Below are 14305 nucleotides of genomic sequence, written 5' to 3' on the forward strand. Positions count from 1 at the left end.
GATAGTAGTTTGTAAATATATATATATATATATATATATATATAGGTAAAAGTGCTTAAATATACTTTATCCTATTGTGCTGTGTGTTTACTACTTTAATTTAATGGCTAAATTGATAGCTAATTATAATTTGATAAGAAAATGAGTTTGGAACATATAAGATTTACATGTTCAACATCTTAACTGTAACGTGGCTGGCTTACTTTAAAGTGTTTTCATATTTTGTCCTTAACAACTCTAGAATCATTATAAGAACCAGGAATTATATTTGTAGCAAATCATTTCAATACCGCTCAGAATTTTCACAGAAGCCCTTTGTTTCTTGTTGCGGGTGGAAGGAAGGGTTTTGCTATATGCCTACTTGCTGACACTCATTTACCCAGGCTTTAAAATAGCCTCCACACTCAGGTCATGCAATCCAATGCAAACCAGGGATATTCTATCCAGAGCCATATCCATGTGGGCAATGATTATTAAAGTGACATATTCTTGAAGCATGAGAGCAGTGTTTCCCAAACTTGGGACGCCGCTTGTGTAGGGAAAGCCCCTGGTGGGCCAGGCCAGTTTGTTTATCTGCCGCATCCGCAGGTCCGATCGCGGCTCCCACTGGCCGCGGTTTGCTGCTGCAGGCCAATGGAGGCAGCAGGAAGCAGCGGTCAGTACGTCCCTCGGCCTGCGCCACCTCCAGCAGCTCCCATTGGCCTGGAGCAGCGAACCGTGGCCAGTGGGCGCCACAATCGGCTGGACCCGCGGACGCGGCAGGTAAACAAACCTGCCCCCACCAGGGGCTTTCCCTACACAAGCGGCGTCCCAAGTTTGGGAAACACTGCATGAGAGAATACAATTGCCATCACAAAACAAGTCATACTGCTCTGTGTACTTCTGTAGGCATTTCACACAAACTCACATGCCCGCGCGAATGCACACACACAAAAGGGGTTCTCTCCCCCTTTCAACTCCTTAAGAAATGGACACTGGATATGTAAAAAGGTTGTCTTCTTTGATTCTTGTGCTCGCCAGTCATTAAAAGGTTCCTTTCCAGAGCAGCACAAAAAAAGAAGAGCTGGTTGACAGAACATTTTTTTTTCTTACAAAGATGTGTCAACCCTGAGCTTGTAATTAAGAAGTTAAAATCTGTGATCTCTATATATTTATATATATAAAAATAGATGATCATACTAAGACTAAAAAAGTGAAAGAAATCTCCATGTCAGTACTATATTTTTTTGTCTTGACTTTTTGTAGCACAGTACTCCTTGTGATACAGAAACTAACAAATGCAAAGGATGTAGTTATGTGTGAAACTCACTTATTGATCCAATCACTCTTATCAGTCCATTAAAGAATTGTCAGGTCGGTAGGATAATGAACACAGTAGCAGAAAATTGTAATCAATGTCAAACCTGTGGCAAAAGAAAAGAGATTTTATCACAAGATATTATTTTCTGTCCAAACCCTTGAGGGAAGATTTGTTTAGCATCACCACAATTGTTGACGGGATGCGAGGTGGAAATCAGTGCCAATTATGTAACCATCAGTACTGAAAGAAGCTAGAGAAATAGTGCAGCTACTCAAATTTTTACTGGGCATCAAGATTTAAATCATAAGCAACTGTAACATGATATTCTGAGCTTAGTGGTGTTACTATAATACTAAAAGACAAGCTTCTTTTTTCAGCTTCCTGTACCTTCATACCAATTTCATGTTGTTGGCAGATGGAGTGCAAGATATTCACCATTGAAACATATTCTTATCGTTGTGTTAGAAAAAAAATCCAAACTTCCTTGCAATAGGAATGATAATTTTGATGACCTGAATCACTGGACAGAAACCCTTAGAGAATGCCTGGGTGTCTGTGAAGAACTTTTGTCTTTTTGTTCCTTTTTTGTTGTTGTCTTTTTGTTTTATTTTTCTTGAAAATGCAGCAGCCTTAAGTTTGGCCTGATTTAGAAGGAACTTTGTTTTCTTTCTTTCTTTCTTTCTTTCTTTCTTTCTTTCTCTTTTTTTTCTTGTTAAGGAAACCCTCACACCGTAAGATCCTTTTTACTTCTGCAGCATAATGCAGCTCAGAAAGTCTCCAATAATAAAGATCTGAGAAAGAATTCTCTCAAGAGTGGACATTGTCTTCACAGATATCTTGAAAGAAACAGGAAGCAGTTCAGTCTGGCACCTGGTACTCTTTGGGAAAACAAAAAGGGAAGCAGGCTGCAGTACTGCTCTCTTCTCATAGAAATCTGTAAGTATTTGTGGCATGGTCCATAGTCCAAGAGTGTAAGAAAAGGAGCAAGTTGGCTGTTTTTGTAGCTAAAACACAGTCTCTCTGACCAGAACCAGGATTATCTCCACTGTCTCTGCAGTACAAGGACGATGCAGATGATGAACAACGTAAACAGTGACTGGCTAGACTGGATTGCTGAAGAGTCTACTTCTCTCCTGTCTGAGTCAACAGGTGGTGCCTCCGTGGTGATGAAGTCAAACTCTGTCGGACAGATATCATCAGTGCAACCACTTCCACTTCCTGAGCCACTGGTTTCATCACCTAGCACAGGGAGGTAAGAAAAACAACATAAGAACATAGAATTCAACCATTCATCCCTCAAATCCATTGTTCTGACTTTCAGAGAAGTAGCCAACACCTGATGTCTCAGAGGACGGTGGAAAAGCCCATCTCATAATTGGTGAATTATGCAGTGGTCCAAGACCCCAATTCAGCAAATTTCTTTAGCCTGTGTTTAAATCCATCTCTATTCTGCAAAGCAGTCACTGAAAGTCACTGGAGTTTAAGCAAGTACTTAAACTCTTGCTGAATAGGGATGGGTTTAAGCATGTTCTTAACGTGATGGCATGTACTCCCTGCATAATGTATGTTGGTAACCAAATGGTACCAAAGGAAACAAGTATCATATGAAAGCTTTAGAATGCAGGCTGCACGGGGCAGAGACTGTGACTTTCTCTATGTTATCAACAGCACAGAGAACACGTTTGCTCAATAAATAATACTGTTTTAATACATTAGTAACCTTGCACATACACAGAAAAGGTGATTCTCTTCTCTCTCTCGTACATCAGTGTAAAGCAAGAGTAACTCTTTTGAAGTCAATGGAGTAACACTAGTGTAGGTAAGAGACGAAACGATCACTTTAGCTTTTTTATCTCAACCCTTAGGTGTTTAGGCTTTCAATTTAAGGTTGTTTGCTGAACTATGGCACATCTGGATTCTTGAATATATTAATTAGGAATCCAGCTGCAAATTAGACCACTTCGATTTATTATGCCTATGTGTTTGCAATGATTCCTCTGTCTCATAAACTCATACCTTCTAAATGGGACAGTATCTAAGAGAGACTTCCATAAATGTCAATTTGCTGGCATGCAACCAACAAGACAACATATAAAATAAAATATTCAAAAAGTAAATAAAAAAATTACTTTACCTTGTATCATTCCATTATATGACATTAGTCACTATACTACATTTAATTATGCTAATTTTATACAGGACATTGTGATAACTCAGAGTAAAGAAGTGTTGGTCTCTTAACATATCTTTTTCTGTACATGTATTCTAGCTCTCTAGCAGACCTAGCCTGCAATTATAGTGACAATAGTACTACTAGACAGTATGTTGATTCTCCTTAGTACACCTAATGGCTATTTGCATGATATTTTTTTCATGCGTATTGTCCTATCTCTAGTGAATCTTCTGTATACACATGTGAGCATAATGCTCATTGTTTTCTGCCTCTAGAATATTGGAAGTTCTTCATCAAAAATTTGGAGAGGGATACATGATTTTATGTTATGACATAGCTGATTATTATTTATGTAGCACCAGCATGCTCAGGACTTTACAAACAAGCATGAAGACAATGTCCCTACTCTGAAGAATTTACAGTTTAAATGATTAAAAGTGCACCTTTCATTTTATTCCTACATTTAGAATTTTTCTAACACTTCAATCCCTTCCATTCACTGTCTTTTGTGAGATAACAATGCTTTGTTCTCTTTATTGCATCTGTCCAGATCTTCTTACTGCATCACATCCAGATGTGTATTTGTCTCTGAAGTAAATCTGGCTTCTTTCCTGATATTTCCAAACCTTTTCTTCGCCTGGTCAGCAGTGGCCAAAGCAGTTCATGGTAAAGAACTAGAGTTTTAATTTTTGATTAAGCAAAATGAGACTAAGGAAGTTCATGTCTGAAGTTTCACTGTATCAGATACTTAGACTTTGTGTACACTACAGAGTTATGCCGCTGTAATTAACACGCAGTTGCATGTCTACCCTATGTCGGCAGAGTGCATCCACACTCAGAGCCATCCCTTGGGTAGGGCGAATTGGGGTGGCCGCCCTGGACCCCGCGCTTTTGGGGGTCCCGCGCTTCGATCAAATCGGGACTGTCCTGATATTTAGCCCTTTGTCCTGTGTCCCGACCATTGTACGATTGGGGTATCATTTGTCCCAATATTCAGGTGAGGAGGCGGGCGTGGAGGTGAGGCAGGTGGGCTAGCGGGATGAAGAGATGAACAGGGAGGCGAGCAGCAGGCGGACAGGTGGGGGGGTGAGGAGGCAGGAGGGGGATGAGGAGGTGAGCGGCAGCCAGGCAGATGGGGGAGGGAGATGAGGAGGTGAGCGGCGGCTGGGCGGATGGTGAGGAGAGTAGCAGGGAGGCTGATTTGTCCTGGGCCCCACACCCTGCTAGGGACAGCCCTGTCTGCACTAGCAGTTCTTGCATCAACACAGAGAACAGTGCACTGTGGGTAGCTATCCCACTGTGCAACTGGTTGCAGGGTGCCTTGGGACAGGTTTGCAATGCCTCATGGGGCGGGTACAGCATCACATGATGCAGATTTCTCAATCCCATCATTCCATGGGCATCCTATTAGACTATTGGTCACTTTTCAACTGAAGTGTATGTGAGGGGTGGGAGGAGGGAAGACTGTGTGGCAGGGAGAGTGTGCGCGTGTGTGTGTGTGTGTGTGAGAGAGAGAGAGCGAGAGACAGAAACAGTGTGTGTTGGGGAAGTGTGTGAGAGATTGTGTGTGTGGGGTGCATATGTCAGAGAGACAGTGTGTGTGTTGGGGAAGTGTACGTGTTGGGGGAGAGTGTGTCGGCATGCTGTCTCTTTAAGTTCAGACAGCCCCTGAACAACCAATCCTGGGGCAGGGGACACCTCCACACATGAGGCCTGGGCTCTGCACAGCACATCAGTCTCTCTCCGCCCACCCCCCGCAGCAGCAACCCAGTCTGCCTGCCAGCCAATTCCACATTAATATTTGTGATTCCCTCCGAGTTCTCCCACAGTCTCTTCGGCTACCAGGAGCAGCATCCTCAGGAGCTGCCTTTTGCCGACAAAACTGTGTAGTGTAGACAAGGCCTTAGTGTAACCGGTACAACTATAACACTAGATAGAGAGTATACGCAGAGGAAGAGGCAGTTTGAATGAGAGGCTGCAGACAGGAATTGGAGTATAATAACCTCAAAAAAGTGACTAGAGGATACACCAATCCCTGTCTGAAATGTCAAAGAGCATGAAACAATGGGTCTGAGAGGTGGGAAATGCCCCAGTCATCTCACTCAGAGCCCTTCGGCCTATGAATTGTGCAGCCATGGAATTAGACATTTCTCTAAAATATCACAAAATTCAGCATTTTTCTGTAGAATTCATTATTTTGTTGTAACCAGGCACTTGGCAATTTTCACTCTCCCTGCCCTGCTGGGACCCACCTACAACTGTTTCTTGTTTTACATTTTGCCCACAGAGAGTAATCAATTGGATTACAGTGTGCATTCTGGCACAGTTTTTAGGAGCCAGGCTGGAGGTGGATTGATGAGCTAGAGCTGGTGTACAGTTTACACCCAGAAAACAGGGGAGCAAGCTGTGCAGCTAGGCTGTTTAGAGAATAGAGCAAATGCTGAGGCCCAGGGATTTTGAGAAGATAAATTGCTGAAACTGACTCTAAGTTCCCACCTTAGTCCTGTATGCATTTGGGTGCAGGAGGCAAGAATGGAGAAAGAACAAATGAACATTGCAGCAGAATGTGGTCCCACTGTGCTGCTAAGTACATGGGCTCCTGATTATTACTGTTCTTTATCTTTTGAGTCAGGTGCACATTCACATGGAGGGAGGGGACTGAATTTTTGAAACAAGGAGCTTATGGATGCAGGAATAGACTCAGGCAGTTGCTGTGGTAGAAAGCTGGGGAGATGAATTGTAGCAGGAGGAAGGGGGAGGCAAATATAATGCTACATCTTAAAAACAAAACAAAACAAACATGTAATTGCTTCAATAAGACATAAGCCTAGCACCTCCCTGATCAGTTTACTTGTACATTTTATCTCTTTCCCCCACCCTCCATATTTTGTCCTCTTCTCAGATTATACAACAGGGGTCGGCAATGTTCAGCACGCAGCTCGCCAGGGTAAGCACCCTGGCGGGCCGGACCAGTTTATTTACCTGCGGACGCGGCAGGTTCGGACGATCGTGGTCCCCACTGGCCGCGGTTCGCCGTCCCGGGCCAATGGGGGCGGTGAGAAGTCGCGGCCAGTACATCGTTCGCCCGTGGAGCTTCTCGCCGCCCCCATTGGCCCGGGATCGGCCGAACCTGCCGCGTCAGCAGGTAAATAAAACTGGCCCGGCCCGCCAGGGTGCTTACCCTGGCGAGCCGCGTGCCAAACGTTGCTGACCCCTGTTATACAATCTTCATTATATGAGAATGTGCTTGCAAAGTCTATAGTGTATTTTGGTTGCTACCATAATCTAACTAACAAACTGCAGTAATAACAACTAGTAGCACAAAATCAGATCCGTTTAAAAAAATACTGCGTGAGTCTGATCTTGAAAAGTATAAACTGATACCTTCTCATGAAGACCACAGAACTCCACCCATATATGATTTCTCCTTGATGACTTTTACTAATATGAAGATCGTGGAGTACACTGTATTCTTTGATTGAGAACTTGAATGTGGAACTTGATCAGTAACAACTTTCAGCAGGGATTCTAGCCAGTAAATGGTTAACCTTGAGAAGGGAATGATATCACTGAAGCAATTTTAGTATTTGTTTACGTGGGAAAGTTTTGCCAGATAAACTAATTAATTAGACTGGTACAAACCTCCATGTGGACACTTACCGTGGTTTAACAGACAATTGTGATTTAGCTCCCAATCTACTTAAATTAAATTGAAATAAGCATGTCCACACTGTGGGATGCACCAGTTTAACTAAATCAGTGTGAGGTCTGGCCTATGCTTAAAATTGAGGTTGGCATAACTATGGTGCTCAGGGGTGTGAAAAATCTACAACCCTGAGCCCCATAGCTACGCTGACCTAACCCCCCAGTGTAGACACAGCTAGAATGCTTCCTTGACCTAGCTACTGTCATTCTGGTAGATGGTGTTCCCACAGCACTGGAAAAATCCTTTCCATTGCTATAGACTGGGTTGACACTATGAGGTTATGCCGGCATAGCTATAGTGAAGTAGCCATGCCTCTATAGTCCCTGTAGTATAGACATGGCCTAAATTCACACTTTAGGCTAAACTGTCTTATGTAGACAAACCCTTACATTGCTTCACTTTTCCAGCCCAGGACCATCTGGAATAAGGTATACTTAGCAGATTACTATAACTAAGGAGAGTTATTATAATTTATAATGGCCCTGATGGGGTGGGTTTATGAATTTGTTTGGAGGATATGTTTGTTCACAAAATCAGTTGCTTACTTGTATCCTGGAAGTTTACATCATTTCCATTGTATGCATTCTTCAGTTTGTTAGTCATGACTCTTAGGGCCATGATTTGTTGCCGTATGAAGGTGTCGGGCCTTGTGATGTCCACATCTACTTCGGGATTGTTGATCTGGTTGGTCAGCCCATCATTCATAATCTCAGGCAGGTATCTAGATAGCAAAATGAACAATTGGCTCAGTATATAATGTTTTATGGAAATGTGGACCATACTGCAAATTCTATACTAAGCAATTTGACAGTATTAACTGTCTTTAACATTTCTTATAAAAATATTTAGAAAACCACTTTGTCACTTTTACAGAGTCTAATAGCTACTGTTCTTTTGGAAGAGCTTTGACATATAGAAACAAAGAAGAGTTAACATCATCTGACTGGTTAACTCTGCCTATTATCAGCAAGCGCTCTTGCCTCTGCAAACCACAGTTGAGATTTACTAGTATAGAGAGAAAACTCTAAATGTCCAGAGCCTCAGCTGATGAAAACTAGTGTAGTTCCATTTATGTCAGAGGAGCTACATTATTTTATACCAGATGATTATCTAGCCTGGTATTCCTTTGTACTTTTTAAATTTTTATCCCTCTTTTATCAGGGTGGCCTTACCATGAAGCGAACTGAGGCGGCCGCCTCAGGTGCCAGACTGGAGGGGGGGGGTGCCACCACTAGGACCCAGAGTGTAGAAAATTGTGTCTGCTGCTGGGGCATATGTGTTCTCTCTGCTCTAGATGCACAGAGATGGTGGAGTGCTGTGCTGGAGGAAGGAGGGCACAAGAGACATAACAGGCAGGCAGGAGAAAAGGTGAGAGGGAATAACAGAAAGCAGCAGGAGCTGCAGGGAGAGAGCGGAGGACTAATTAACACCAGCTTCTCAGGGAGCGTCCTGTTTCCTGCTGCTTCCCTGAACCCACTTGAGGAGAACAGGCTGTCAACTGAAGTAGTTGGAGCCAGTTAGGCCTTTAAGACGCTGATATCTTCCCTCACTCAGGCCCTGCTACCAGCCTGCTTATTTGTCCCCTTCAATTGAGTGTTGAGAGCCACTATAGCTGGCATAGAACTGCAGTCATGAGTGTCCTCCGGGGCAGCATTCAAAAAAGAAAGAAAGCAAAGGAAGCTTTTCTATCTAAGCAGGAAAGAGCTCTCCTGAGATACATAGACACAAAGGTACACAGTGAGCTCTCCGGCCCCAGTGAGGATGTGAGTGGTGAGGAGATGCCTGATCTTCCAGTTAGTCAGAGTGCAGGTAACCTGGCAGCTACTGCAGCATCCATATCTCCATCTCAAATGGATGTAACCATGCACATTCCTGAAGAAAAGTATAGATCAGAGAAGAGTGTGGTGGAGGCGCAAGAAACAGCTGCTGCTGAGTTTAGTTCCTTAAGTCTAGATGATCCAGGACTGTGGATCCACTTGAGCAGTAGCCTGAGGGACTTCCTTGTACTGCATGGGCTGCAGCAAGTGAAAAACTTCATGTTCCCCAAAAACAATGAAAATAGAAGTTTCCATCCAACACATTACTGGCATGAAATCCCCAATGGTGACAAAGTGAAGGCCATGGCTTATGTACTCAAAACCCAGAATGTGGCATACTGTTTTTGTTGCAAACTCTTCCAGTCTAATGTTCCAGCCACATTGGGTTCTACAGGAACAAAGGACTGGAAAAATCTGGCTAGAAATCTGGCATGCCATGAGCAGGGAGCAAATCACCAGAGAGCATTATTCCCTAGGTGGAAAGAGCTTGAGATGAGACTAAGGTTAAAGGCCACCATAGATGATCAGCGTCAAGCGAAGATTGCATCAGAGTCTCTTTACTGGCAAAATGTTCTGAAAAGGCTCATTGCCATTGTGAGAATGCTTGCTACCCAAAACCTAGCACTGCGTGGCACTTCAGATCAGCTGTATGTGCCAAACAATGGAAACTTCCTTAAAATTGTGGAGGTGATGGCTGAGTTTGATGCTGTATTCCAGAAGCATCTAAGAATCACCACCCAAGAAATGTACACACAACACTACTTTGGAAAAACAATTCAAAATGAGATCATATAGTTACTGGCAACAAAAGTCAAACAGAAGATTGTGGCAGATCTGAAGTCAGCAAGATATTACTCTGTTATTCTGGACTGCACACCTGACATCAGCCATATGGAACAAATGACTTTAATGGTGTGTTTTGTAACAACAACAGAACCTAGTGAAAATGTCCCTGCAATGGTGACTGTCAAAAAGCATTTTCTAGAATTTATTGACATTGATGATACTACAGGAGCTGGCAGGGCCGGCTCCAGTCACCAGCCCAGCAAGCAGGTGCTTGGGGCAGCCAAGGGGAAGGGGCGGCACGTCGGGCTCTTCGGCAGCAATTCGGCGGTGGATCCTTCGGTCCCTCTCAGAGAGAAGGACCTACCACCAAATTGCTGCCGAAGAAGAAAGCGGCGCGGTGGAGCCGATCGCGGCTTTTTTTTTTTTTTACGCTGCTTGGGGCGGCAAAAACCTTGGAGCTGGCCCTGGGAGCTGGTATGACAAATGTGCTTTTTAAAAAGCTGGAAGATACGGGAATTGTGATAGCTGACATGAGAGGTCAGGGATACGATAATGGTGCCAACATGAGAGGAAAGAACAGAGGAGTGCAGACACGGATCCGAGAGTTAAACCCTCAAGCTTTTTTTTGTCCCATGCAGTTCTCATTCATTGAACTTGGTGGTCAGTGATGCAGCATCAACTTCTAGTGAAGTTGCTGAATCTTTAAATGTAATTCAAAGCATCTATGTATTTTTCTCTGCATCAACACATCGATGGCAAATTTTGAAGTAACATCTGGGAACATCCTCTCTGACACTGAAACCGCGGAGTGCCACATGATGGGAAAGTCAAGTGGAGGCGATAAAGCCTATCAAACACCAAATTGGGATGACAGATGATGCCATAGTTGCCATTATGGAGGATAATGCTATGACAGGAACTATTCGTGGGAGAACAGTGGCAGAGGGAAATGGAATCACCAGAAACATACATAACTTCAAATTTCTGTGTGGCTTAGTGTTGTGGCATGACATACTGTTTGAAATAAATGTTGTAAGCAAGAGATTCCAAGGTGTTGACCTTGATCTATCTGGAGCAATGGAAAAACTGGACAAAGCAAAGTCATACTTAAAGTCTTACCAGTCAGATGAGGGATTTCAAAACGTTCTGAAGAGTGCACAGAAGTTGGCAGAGGAACTTCACACTGAAGCTATTTTCCCACCCATTCAAGGATACACCGAAGAAGACATTTTGATTATGAGGCATGGGATAATCCCACAAGAGACCCCAAACAACAATTCAAAGTTGAATTCTTTAACCAGGTGCTAGATTGTGCAATACAGTCAGTTGAAGAATGTTTCATGCAGCTCAAGGAACACAGCAGTATATTTGGAGTGTTGTATGATATTCCAAAACTCCTCACTATACCTGAAGAAGACCTATACCAGCAATGCAGGGCACTAGAGACAATGTTGGCACATGATGACATGTGCAATATTGATGTGAGTGATTTAGGTGATGAACTGAAAGCCCATTCATGATACATTTCATCAGGATCAACTTCAAAGGCTGTTCTGGAATATATGTGCACAAATAAGATGACCACCCTCTTTCCAAATGCTTTTGTTGCTCTTTCCATACTTCTAACACTTCCTGTAACAGTTGCCAGTGGAGAACGCAGCTTCTCCAAGCTGAAGTTAATAAAAACACATCTACGCTCCACAATGACACAGGAGAGGCTGGTTGGCTTTGCAACCATCTCAATAGAGCATGAGCTGACCCAGACTGTGGACCTTCAGGAAGCAGTTCAAATCTTTGCAATCAAGAAGGCAGAGAAAGCATCACTTTGATTATTCAAACAGATAAAAATGCCAATGTTTACTATGCAGACAAGAAAAGTTACATTTGCTGTTCAGGTGTTTGAAAGTTAAGTGTTATTTAAAATTTTTCAACAAGGCATTTTAAGTTGTTAGTTCTCCTTTATTGGGGTAAGTAGCAGAGCAGTACCATGAGAGGAGTAGAACAGGAAGAAGGCAGAATTGAGACCTTTCAAAGTTTTGGCCCAAATGAGGGGGTATGGGGGCATCATTTGAGCTCCCCGCCTCAGGTGCCAAAATGTTGTGGGCCGGCCCTGCTTGTTATGTAAAAATAGTTTCTATCACATATAAAAATAGTTTCTATCACTAATTTCTTCAGTTGAGCTGCTTGCTCTATCTTCGACACAAACATAAACAAACAAACAAATTAATATCTTATAAACGAACCCAGAAATTTCTCCTACAGGCCAAGAAGGAACGAGTTAAAATAGAAATAACAATAATCATCTTTCTTTCTACGTAGTAGGTGCTCAGATTCTACAGTGGTGTAGGCCCAATAGATGGAGAGAGGCTATAAGACAGGAGAAACAACCAGTGACTAGCTAAAAGTGATTTTAAGTCTAAGCATTTATTTTGCCTACTCTGCATCAGAATTCCCGTTTATGACTGATGATTGTTCTGCTAACTGACTCAATCCATGAGAAGCAGTGTTTGGCTATGAAATATGATGCACCAAATTGCAATGACTGATTTATGTTTAACTTCTTGTCTTATTGTGTAATAAAAGTGGAATCTAGTTTATGTGATATACTGAGTCCTTAGTAGGTTTTCTATATGGAAAGCATATGAGTTATTTTGGAGGTTTAATGTAATAAGAGTCTTCTGGTATATTCTTTATTTAGCATGAATAACAAGTTTCAAATTCTGTAAATGGATCTGTGTGGGTGGATCCCTGCACCCATCCAGAGACCAGCTGACTTCAAGGGGATGTCAAGTGGGCCTAGTTGTGTTCTTTCACCCTGATTCATTTTAAAATCCCCTTTAGAATCAGATTCATTCCAGGAACAGCCATGACATTCACAAAATGTTGGTTTGCTCTGCTATGATTGCTCAGACTTGAAAAGAGTCAAATGAATCTCTCTCTCTCTCTCTCTCACACACACACACACACACACACACACACTTAAAAACTGTATTTGCCATAAGAAGGATGAACTTTAAAACAAAAGTATTAAAGATATGAAATCAACAACTTTATTGCATTGGCTCTCCAAGATAAGACTTTATTCCAAAGAGCGAAATGTAGCAGCTAGCGCATGATATACTCTCAGTTTCAGAATGGGTTAGTTTTAATGACTCAGTGCCTAATTTTCAAGTTTGGGTGCCCAAAATTAGACATCTAAATCTAACTTTAAGATCTTAAATTGGATTTGAGGTGACTAAAATTATTATTTCGTTGTCTTTATGCAGATTTAGTTGCCATACTTTAAGCACATACATCTTTAGTATTGCACTGTCAAGCCACAGTTAGCAAAGAACTTTAGCATTTGTTAAATTTAAGCACACTTTAAGAAAGCCCGTTGACTTCAAAGCACTTAAAGTTAGGCACACACTTAAGTACCTTGCTGGATCAGGGCCTCAGTGTATTTGCAGCACATGAATGAAGTATTTAGACAATTGTTATCATAGTAGCTCACCTGTTTTCACAAAGGAAAGTCTCTTTTGAATGTAAAAGTCTAAACATTGCTACCCTTTCTTTAAACCAGGGATATAGAAATTCAAAGTCCAAGGTGTTTTTTGAGTGACATGTTCCCCCTGAATGACAGCCAAGCACATGTTCTTACAAAAGCATTTTGATGTGTATGTGGTAGGGTTAAGTCACACAAAATTGGAAGCCGTGGCAGGAGACCATTTTTGACAGAAAATTGGCTGCAGGATGGGCAAAGTTGTTCAAAAACAGCTGCTTATGTTGCAGTTCTGAAAGTGGAACGACCCCTGTGGGTATTAAGCTTTGCCGCTGCTCTTGCTGTTAACCATCCCTTTTGGTGCATGGTAATAATAACTATTCTAAATAAAAATAGAATGGGAGAGGCTAGCCTGGTTCTGTGTCCAATGATTTCTCTCACCTCTTTGATAAGTGAGAAGCTGGACATTACTGTTTATTTTCTATTTGTTTCTTGCTCAGATATAGCAGTAGTTTAGTGCCGTTTACATTTTCTAAAATCTTAAACCATTTCTTCATTCCTCTTTAGCCTTTCCATACTCCTTACTGGACTCAGCAGGCAGGACAAAAATGCTTTTTTGGCCCCTGTTATGCAAGTCCCACAAAGCTTGTTTAAAACCGGTCGATTTTTTTTCAATATGCAGCTGATGTTCCAGAGTATTTTCTTTCTTTTCAAGACTAAAAATGGCTGATGATACTTTTCAGATTGCTTTCATAAAAAAACCCACACCTGTGGTGAACAAACATGGATGGGTTTTCCACTTCATGAATGACATCTGACTTAAAGGGCAGTGTCCTCCATATTCTGCTGCTGCAGCAGCTGTTTACTTAACAATGGGAAATTCCACGCAGTAAGTGCTGTAGCTTTCATTGGTGTCTAGTCTTGTGGGGAAGACAAAACAAAATGCAGCAGGGAGGTTCACTCATACTAGGATAATGGCAGATAAGCTTACTCAGCCTGCTAAGATAAAAGGGCACTTACAATTGGCTCACTTGGCCAACCA

At 42.3% G+C, this 14305-nt stretch overlaps 1 protein-coding gene across 2 annotated transcripts in view; it reads right to left on the reverse strand.

Annotated features, from left to right (window-relative positions):
- Positions 1-1988: 1988 nt before the first annotated feature.
- Positions 1989-14305, reverse strand: part of GPC6 (glypican 6) — a 1097931-nt gene continuing 1085614 nt past the window's right edge. For both annotated transcript variants that reach the window (XM_034758270.1, XM_034758269.1), the window contains 2 exons: positions 7725-7900; positions 1989-2539 (listed from right to left, as the gene is read on the reverse strand). In XM_034758270.1, coding sequence (XP_034614161.1) covers positions 2337-2539; positions 7725-7900 — 379 coding nt within the window. In that variant the 3' untranslated portion in view covers positions 1989-2336. The remainder of the gene's footprint in view (positions 2540-7724; positions 7901-14305) is intronic.

Source organism: Trachemys scripta, chromosome 1 (assembly GCF_013100865.1).
Source record: "Trachemys scripta elegans isolate TJP31775 chromosome 1, CAS_Tse_1.0, whole genome shotgun sequence".
Classification (NCBI taxonomy): domain Eukaryota; kingdom Metazoa; phylum Chordata; order Testudines; family Emydidae; genus Trachemys; species Trachemys scripta.